The sequence below is a fragment of the Myotis brandtii genome, unplaced genomic scaffold, assembly GCF_000412655.1.
Source record: "Myotis brandtii unplaced genomic scaffold, ASM41265v1 scaffold157, whole genome shotgun sequence".
Classification (NCBI taxonomy): Eukaryota; Metazoa; Chordata; class Mammalia; order Chiroptera; family Vespertilionidae; genus Myotis; species Myotis brandtii.
In genome coordinates this window covers 4,346,464-4,355,734 of record NW_005355708.1, presented here as the reverse complement: position 1 = coordinate 4,355,734, position 9,271 = coordinate 4,346,464, and the positions used below count along the sequence as shown (strand labels likewise).

Genomic DNA, 9,271 nt, shown 5'->3' with positions numbered 1-9,271 from the left:
AGGGCGCCGGGTCCTGGCTTGGAGCCTGTTGGACAAGTCGTGGCCAGTGCATCCCTCGGAGGAGGGGAATGCAACGTGCTTACGAGATTAGAGAATGGGCTTTGTGACCTGGCAGCCTTCATTTCACTCTGGAAAATTGACGGAGTCACCTTTTGGATGAGTGTCCAGCCCCCCCTCCCCCAGGCCTCCCCCCGCCCCGTCCCCTGAGCTGTTACAGTGCTGGCTCCTTCCGATACCTCCTCATACACCACAGGTTGGACTAACCTCTGTGGCTTGAAGAAATCAGAGTTTGGGGCAGACAGCAGGGCACCCAGGGACATGGATCCCGGGCCTGTGTGGGCCGTGGCTGCTCCTGCCCCCTGCCCCTCCATGATGGGCATCCCTACCCTGGAAGGCCATGGCTGCAGCAGCGGCTAGAGCGGAGGGTGATGGGCAGACCTGGCTCTCAAGCATCCAGCAAAGGGTGCAGCCTCTCCTATGGGCCCATCCTGAGCCCCCTTCATCCAGCGTGCGGTGCTCTCTGTGCCCAGGGGGAGGCCCTTCCTCTATACACCAGTTCTGGAGCCCGAGGGACTGACCCAGGGTCAGGGCTGATCTGGGACAGACCAGTTTCTATATCCATGCGCTGCTGAGGGGCAGCGAGAGTTCCCAGCCACCGAGGTGAGAGGGACAACTTGGTTCTCCCCAAAGCTCTGCTCAGACCCGGATTTCCGGGTCCCTGCTGACCACAGGAGACTTCATTCCTGTCCCATGAGCTCTGGAAGGCTGTCCGCAAGACGCCACACTGCATGCACTTCCCGTCCTCCTACCTTTCCGTCTCTGGGGCCCCTGTCATTGGATGGCTCGGAGCCTACACAGCTCAGACCTCCTGGCTCTGAGCAGCTCTGAGAAATGAAGACGGGGAGGGGAAGAGGGAAGTGGGGGTGGGGGGAGGTCAGGTGGGGCGTGGGGGTTTGCAAAACAACACACTCATTTGCCATTTACCAAAAAAGAAAAATTTCCCCCCTTTCTTTTAAAGCTGTTGTTTCCTCAAGGGAAAACGTTTATTTGAGTAAGATGTGCTCTCTTCGTGAATTGAAAGCAGAACAGGGTGACAGTACTTTGTCCCGGTGACAAAGAACAAAGCAGCAGCACGTTGGCCTTCTGGCAGCCAGCACTGTCCCCCCCACCCCGGCCCCTCGCCTTGCTCTTGGCCCTCTCCTCCATCCTAGCAGAGCTGAGACACCCGAGAAGGTCTGGCCACGCGTCATCCACTCCCCCCAGAGCGGGGGCTGGGAACATGGCTTTGGCCGGCTGGGCCGGAGGCCGCTGGCTTGTCCTGCAGGAACCGCCACACCACACCTCTCCCCGCGGAGGGCCTGGGAGGGCGGCCGCCTCAGGAGAGGCAGCAGGCGAGAGGCAAGTGCGCTTTTAGGGAGGCTTGGAGGCTGCCATTTCTCGCTGCTGGCTCGGAGGACAGTGGAAAAAGAGAGGTGGAGGGAGGGATGCAGAGCGTTCGCTGGCGTCTCCCTTCCCTTGCCCAGCCAAGAAGTTTCCCCATCGCCTCCAGTCTTGGAGACACCGTCTTGTTTTCTGGAAGACCTCTCCTGAGCCCGTGCGGGTTCATGCGGAGGGCTCCCCGGGCCCTCGTACCGCCCTCGCCCTCCCCAGCGCCCATCCCTTGGCTCCAGGAGGTGTGAACTTTCTCCGCTTTCACTTTCGGTTTTTTTGGTTTGGGGGATCACCGCTTTGGTGCTGGAGTGTGGCCGGGTCTGGTAGCTCACCAGCCACGTCCCTGCCAGCTTGGTTGAGGTAGCTGGGGTTGGACATCTGTCTTCTGATGGTCGTCTGTCTTGGGTGGCATGGGTTTTCGCCATGAGATGAACTTGAAGAGCCAGAACTTCCTTTCCCCTCAGCAGCTTTTGGGTCCTGAGTCACGTCATCTGCTCCCCGTCCCCGACCCGGGGGGTCCCGGGAGAGGGTCCCTCAAGTCCAGGCAGAGAAGCCTCTACGGGGAGAAGGTGGTGGTGGTCTCGGCCTCCACACTCATCGAGGAGCGCCGGGTGTGCCGGCAGGAAGACCACTGCCGCAGCCGCTCCTGGCTGAGGCAGCCCAAGTCCTTGAAGAGCTTGAAGAGGTCGTTGCGGAACTTGACGCCGATGAAGGCGTACAGGAAAGGGTTGACGCAGCAGCGCACGCTGGCCAGGCTGTAGGTGATATCGTAGGCGATGTTGAGCTGCTTGCTGAGCTCACAGGTGGTGGTGCTGTTGGCGTTGGCCACCGTCTTGGCCAGGACCACCCCGTTGTAGGGCAGCTGGAAAGCGATGAAGACCACCACCACGGCGATGATCACCTTGATGGCCTTGTTGCGCTCGAAGTTGCGCGCCTGGAGCAGGGTGCGGATGATGACCAGGTAGCAGAAGCTCATGGCCACCAGGGGGATCAGAAAGCCCACCACCATCTGGGCCACCTGGATGGCGATCAAGGCCTCCACCTGGTCGGTGACGAGAGAGCACCGAAAGGCTTGCTCGCTGTTGCTCCTCAGGATGTTGCTGAACAGCATCTCTGGGATGGAGAGCACCGTGGCCAGCACCCAGATGCCCACACAGGAGAGCTTGCTGATGAGAAGGACGCGGGCCCGGTGCCGGTGGGCCGAGACGGCCTGCACGATGGCCACATAGCGGTCGATGCTGATGCAGAGGAGCAGGAGCATGCCGGTGAAGAAGCTTATCTTGTAGATGGCAAAGATGAGCTTGCAAATGTGGACACCAAAGACCCAGGACTTGGCGGCGCTGTACGCCCAGAAGGGAAGGGTCAGGAGGAAGAGGATATCCGCCACGGCCAGGTTGAGCAGGTAGGTATCGGTCATGGTCTTGAGCCTCTTGAAGTAGATGTAGGTCAGCACGACCAGCGCGTTGCCCAGCAGACCCACGAAGCAGATGATGGAGTACATGGCTGGGAGGAACCAGGCCTTAAAGTCCCGCACTTCCTTCTTGTCACACACGGACTCGAACAGGGTGTAGTCCACCGTCGTGTTTTCTCCGATGTAATCGTCCGTGACCTCATCTTGGCACAGGCACACCTGTGGGGAAGGGAAACACGATCCAGCTTAGCTGAGTGGGTCACAATCTCGCTGCCCTGGGATTGCCCAGAGCTGTGGCTTCAAAGTGTGGTCCCTACTGTCAGCATCATCACCACCATCACCATCACCATCACCATCACCATCACCATCACCATCACCATCACCTGCACGTTCTTGGACCCCACCTGACACCTCCTGCACCAGAATCTCAGGGAGCGGGGCCCAGGACCCTGTTTTCCTGAACTTTCCAGGTGGTTCTTTGTTTGAAACCAACAATGTGCTGACAGTGGACTGGAAATAGTCTGGGCTTTGAGGTCAACCGAGCCGTGAGATGGTTAAACACACTGCATCTCTCTGAGCCCGAGTTTTCTCCTCTGTGAAATGGAGACGAACACCATCCCCTTCATGTGGTCGTTGTGCGGCACCTCTCCCAGGTTAGGCACCCACTGGTCTCGGCAGAGGTGTTATTTTGTGGGAGCCCGGTCTTTCTTCTTGCGCCTCCTTCAGAACCCGGCGGAAAGAGCTTTCCAGAAGGGAGCCTACACAACACCTCAGCTTTGGAGGGAAAATCTACCTGGACGTTAAGGTTGAGCAGAGCCTGGAGTGAGGAGAGAGGAAGGCAAAGGCTCGCCCTGGTGTGGGACAGGCTGCTGTGACCATGGATGGCGAGAGACTTGAAGACTTTTATGGACCCCTGGGGCCCGGGACACAGTGCAGGGGACACAGCAGGGCTCAGGCAACGCGTGCCCAGCGCACTGAACTCCGCGGCAGGGCCACCGCCTCCTCAGCTGTGATCGGTCCCCTTGGGGCCTCGGAAGGAAGCACAGCTCTGTCTCCCGCCGTCTCCTCCCACCTCTCTGCCTCTCTCTTCCTCGCAGTCTCCAGGCAGATCCCGACCAGCAGGGCTCTGCTCGGGGCTCTTGAAAGCCTGTCTGCAGAGCAGGGTGAAGGTTTGGGCGGCCTGCTGTGAGTTTAGCCACGAGGGCGGGCTCAGCGGCTGCTCAGGCCTCTGTGCTCAGCGACACAGTGACGGCTGAGCCCGGGCAGCGTGGGAGCTGGGCTGGAAGCTGGTGGTCCCTCCTCCAGGAACAGGGCTCTGGGCAGCTCATCACGATGGATTTTCATACAGTTGGGGAGCTGGAGGGACTTTAAAGATGAGGACAGGGAGGCAGGCTCTGGGAGAAGCCATGTGGCTCACTCAGGGCTTCCAGGTTCCAAGGCCAGAGGTGGAGGCCCGGCTCCCGGCTTCCCTGTGCCCTGTCTCTGTCTTTCTCACTTCCAATCTGGAGTCATCACTGTCCTGCTCCAGGGACGGGATGAGGGGACAATAATGCGCAGGGGCCTCTTCTCTGGGTTTTGTTATCTCAAAAAGTAAAGTCAGTAGCAGCTTCTTTTCCCTCCTCGGGGCATGATTGCCGCCTGGACGTCTTAGAGGACCATCCATAGTAAGGCCTGAGCCTTAGGTCTGGGGCCCCTGGACATGGGGGTTCTGGATCTTCCTGAGGGGCCGTTCACGCAGCCTCTATGAAGTGTGCTCCCCACAACCCCTTCCTTCGTTTTCCCCCTTTCCTACCCACCTCCCCCATGAGCCACCAAGCTGGAGGCCTCTGCAGCCCACAGCCCCACCACTTCCTGCCCCATCTGAGCCACCTCCATCCACCCGAGTAAAGAGAAGAATGAGTCCCAGCTGTCCCTCCCCCTCCCCCACCTTCCAGCCTCCAGAGTAGTAATACAGCCCCTCCGGAGTCCTGGAAACAGGGGCGCGGGAGGGGAGGGAGAGGGGCTGAGGAAGGGGGCCAGGCTGTGGGCTGCAGCCCAAGCTCCAGGGGCCTCTGGGTTGGGGTTTTGGGAACAGGGCCCAGCGTGGGGCCTGCCTCTGGCCAGAGCTCCTGGAAAGCCGCCCCTCCGGCCTCCAGACCTGGGGAAGAGCCAGTTCTGAAGCAGTGCCTCTCCAGCTCTGGTCTCAGCTGCCCCCTCCCCCTCCAAGGCAGCCCTCACCCCAACTAAGCGGGGAGAGTGGACTCCATGAGTTACAATCTCTTCTAACTCTGGATGGATGGATGGGGGCCGGTTTTCTGTCTCCACTTCTGGGATTGAGAAGCAAAGCCTTGTAAACCGGAGGCCCTTCCTCCTGCGGCGTTCAGGCCCCTATAAACTATGTGCGCTCCTCCACCCACTCCCGCTCCCAGGATCCTGGGCCCCTTGCCCGCCCCCCTCCGGTGGAGTGCAGATGCGTCTCTATTTCACGAAAGGGAACTGGGCTTCTAGGGGAGCCTTGGATGGAGGTTGGGGAGGGAGGCAGCTTGGGGTGAGAGGATAGTAACCAGGCCACCACACCAAAGGCTCTTTTCTCAGCTCACAGAAACCTATGAAGCTGCACACGCACAGGGTGTGCGCACATACGTGCAAAACTCATGAACCTGGCGCAAAGCTCCCCTCTCTCTGAGAGCTCAGCCGGAGCAGGGTGCGCTCCGCATGTTTGTCTGTGGGATGGGGACAGTGGAAGTGGGTGGGGAAGGTGGTGGTCACTTCTTCCTGTCAGGTTTTCATTTGAATGGAGTAAAGGCTCGCTAGGGTCGCTCAGCAGACGAGAGGGGCGACCGTCAGCCTAATGAGTGGCGAGTGGGTTCGTGTCTGGGTCTGTTCCCTTCCAGCAAATGCCCAGCTGCTCCACCAGAACCCTGGACGTGGGAGGGGTGGGCTGGGGGGACAGGGGTGTGGAGGGGGGAAGAGACCTCACCTGGAAAATGACAAGGAGAGCCACGGCCAACACGCTCTTCATGGGCTTCCCTGCAGGAGGCAAGGTGAGAGCGTTACTGCTGGGCAGGGACAGCTCTTTGTTATTAAAGGAAACCGCGAGATAGAGATGCTGATGGAGCTTTCATCACATGCTCCGGGCGCTGCGTTTGCCGAAACAGAACATCAGAACCAGACTGTGCCTAGGAGCAACCTGGCCGGTTGCCCGGACTCGCTGCCCTCACCTCCTCTCCCTCCTCCACGGCGAGGTCCCCGAAAGGAGGAGAGGAAAACGCAGGGCAGTCTCCCCTTTCTTGGCTCTTCAGGGCCTCCTTTGGGGTCAGAGAGTCCACCCTGGCCCAGACCTACCCTTAAGGTTGAGCGTCAACTGATCTTGACTCTTGGGTCTGAATGGCCTCCTCCTTCCTGCTCCCAGGAAGCAAGGAAGGCCCTGAGGTGTGGTGGTAGAGGGATGTGTGTGTGTGTGTGTGTGTGTGTGTGTGTCCTACACTTACTGGCCTCTCAGGAATGGATGAGAGTATTTCATGGGGCCCCCCACACCCCTTCACTCGGTTGCCATCCATCCAGTCACCTGGCCCACCCCTCAGCCTGTCTTTGGGGCAGGGACCTCTTCCCTTTTCCCCAGCACAGGCCCAGAACCTGGGAGTTGGTGCCCAGGTGTTGGGAGCTGACGAATAAGTAGAAGAATGAATGCCTGGTGCTCCAGCTGGCCCGAGGGGACACTGTCCTGGGGGAGTGTGGCAGGATGGGGACCAGTCCCTGAGGGAGCTACGAGTTTTTGCTTGACTGAGGTGTGTACACGCCTCCTCTTCCTTAAGTTGTTTCTAATTCAGAGCCGGGGGCTCTGGGTAGAAGGGGAACGGGAGGTCAGCTGTGGGGAGAGACCTGGCCCAGAGCAGGGGTCGGAGCCTGGGGTCGCCCTGGAACCCAGGAGGCTCTCCTTGGGCCTGAACAGCCTTGAGAGCCCAGGTGAGCAGAGGCCTGATGTGTGGTGGACGGAGGACAGGCACTTGGCTGTTCACTTCTGCTCTGTGGCTGAGCTGAGTCCCGGACCTGGAACTCATTTCCTCCGAGGGCCGAGCAGGACAGGCCGCAGGGTGGCTTATACAGAAGTCTTATCTCATCCCGCAGCCTGGGAGCACCCCGAGAAAGGAACTGTGCCTGCTTCACCTTTGGGCCCTCTCCCCATGACTTGTCCCTCAGGCCTGGCCCGCAGGAAACATCCATGGGTGCCAAGCCAGGGCTTACAGGCCCGGCGCCCCTCTCCTCTCGGCTGGGACCGGGAAGAGGTGGGGACCCCGCTTTAAACACCTTCGGGGAGACTGCCCTGCGTTCTCATCGGCTCCTTCAGGGACCTGTGGGGGTGCAGAGGCTCTGGCTTCCCAAGAGGCAGGAGCTCATTCCCAGCGAATCTGAGTCCTTGGCCACAGCACCACCTGCTGGAAATCCCGCAGCAGGACACCCAAGTAGCAGGGAATGTTTTCCAGAGGGACTGCCCAAGGCGGGGAATTTTGGAATTGGAGAGTCCACCTTGGGCTTGGGGGTCCCTGGGGGAAGGACTGGCATCGAGCCACATGAATAGACTAGCTATTTCTCTCACCTCAAGCAAGGCACACTGCACGTTACTGCTAGACATGTTCCTAAATCATTACTTGGCTGTAACATTCCCCCCCCCACCACCACCACCCTCCTTCTAAATCCTTAGGACTTCTCTACCCAACCCCAGGGAGGAAGTCCCTGCTGGTTAGCATGGCAGTCAGGCCCTCTGCTGTCTACCTGGACCTGCCCTCCTCGCTGTGTCTTCCATCTTTTGGGACAGGCACCCGCCGTCCCATTGTCCCCAGCTTGGGCGTGAGTGTTTGCGGCCCCGGGGAGAACATGGGTCCTTGTACACCATCATAGTTCCTCTCTCTCATTCCCCTTTCTGGCTGAACCACCCCGGGAGCCCCTGAGCTGCTGTCCGTGTTCTGCCCTAACCACACTCTCTTCAGGGTCCAACGAATGCACCGCCCATCCTCCACTGACTCATCTCGATGTGAAGCGCTCGAGGTTTCTTCAAACCCGCGTCTTTTGGTTACTCTAGAGAAAGCCCGCTCTGACTGTCAGTGAGAACCGAGAAACCTCAAAGTTTTGATAAGTCACAACGAATGAAATATGAGGAGGAAGGCCTACGTTTCTATTTTACTCGTTCGCCCCTTCTCCTGGGCCCCATCCCATTCTGTTTTCCACTGTCTAGGGTAGGGGTGTGTGTGTGTGTGTGTGTGTGTGTGTGTGTGTGTAGGTGACTTCTCATTCCAGGTGTGTTGGAGATGACCAATGAGCAGGGATCTTGTAGGATCAGAACAGGGCATTTTCGAGTCAGGTGGCCGAATGGGAAGTTAGGGGAACTCTGGTGTGTGGCAGAGGGGGCCTGGTTGGCGCCATGAGTCAGATCACTTCTGTCTGTTACAAAGTCATAAAGCAACTGGCGTTGGGCAGCAGCTCGGGGTGAGGCCAGTAACGCTGGAAATCTGAGGGGTTGGGGAATGGTTTCCTTATGTGTTGGGTATTTTCTGGGTTCTGAAGTTTCTAGTAATGATCATGATGAAAAGAAAATTCCCTAGCACTCCACCCTGCGCCCCCAGCAAGAGAAACTCCCTTCTTGTGTGGGAGGAGGGGACTGCTGGCTGGACGCTCCCCCAAGCCCTCAGCGTCCATCCCCACATTTTCCAGGACCTTCAGGCCACCCAGGCAATCATGGCTGCCCATCAGCTGGTTCCAAAAGCCACCCCAACCTTTTTCTTCTTTGTAATTCCTCACCTGCCAACACAACGTTTCTCTTTCATGGGCAAGAGAGGGGGAGGGAAGAAGCAGGGAAGTGGGGGGCTGGGGACTCTCTTTCAGAGGGCTCTAGGCAGGGATGGCTGACAGCTGGTTGAATCTACAGTCACTACGTTATCAACTGCTTTATCCAGTGATGGAATTCATGCTTATTGAGCTCTCAGTATACACCAACCTGCTTCCATGGATGAGCATGTCATCCTCACAAAAGCCCTGTGAGGTAGGCCCTGGGAAACTGAGGCAGCGCGAGAGGAGAAACTTCCCCAGAGTCATAACCGGCGGCGAGCCGTAGAAATGGGTTTAAACCGTCTGACCCCAGAAACAGCACTCCTAACCGCTCTTCTGGGCCTCTCCTTTGTCGTTATGTATCTCTCTCTCATAACACCCTGTGGGTTATCCCTTGTTATTCTCACTCTATATTTCAGAAAATAGAGGTCCAGAGAGGTTAAGCCATTTGCCTAGGGTCACACAGCTGCTCAGAGATGGCTATGAGATTTGAATGGAACTCTTACTACTGCGTAGCCCTACATTTCTGATGAAAAGTTTGGGGTGGCTTTTGGGGCCATGCTGTGTACAGGGACCTCCATGGAGCATGAAGGGAATCCTTACTCCCCCACATCCCACTGGTCACCC

General features: G+C 58.4%; 1 protein-coding gene across 1 annotated transcript in view; it reads right to left on the bottom strand.

The window, feature by feature from the left end:
• Window positions 1-934: 934 nt before the first annotated feature.
• The window catches only part of CCR7 (chemokine (C-C motif) receptor 7), an 11,268-nt gene continuing 2,931 nt past the window's right edge, over window positions 935-9,271 (bottom strand). The window contains exons 2-3 of the mRNA XM_005861853.2: window positions 5,802-5,851; window positions 935-3,061 (exon numbers count right to left, since the gene is read on the bottom strand). Coding sequence (XP_005861915.1) covers window positions 1,988-3,061; window positions 5,802-5,851 — 1,124 coding nt within the window. The 3' untranslated portion in view covers window positions 935-1,987. The remainder of the gene's footprint in view (window positions 3,062-5,801; window positions 5,852-9,271) is intronic.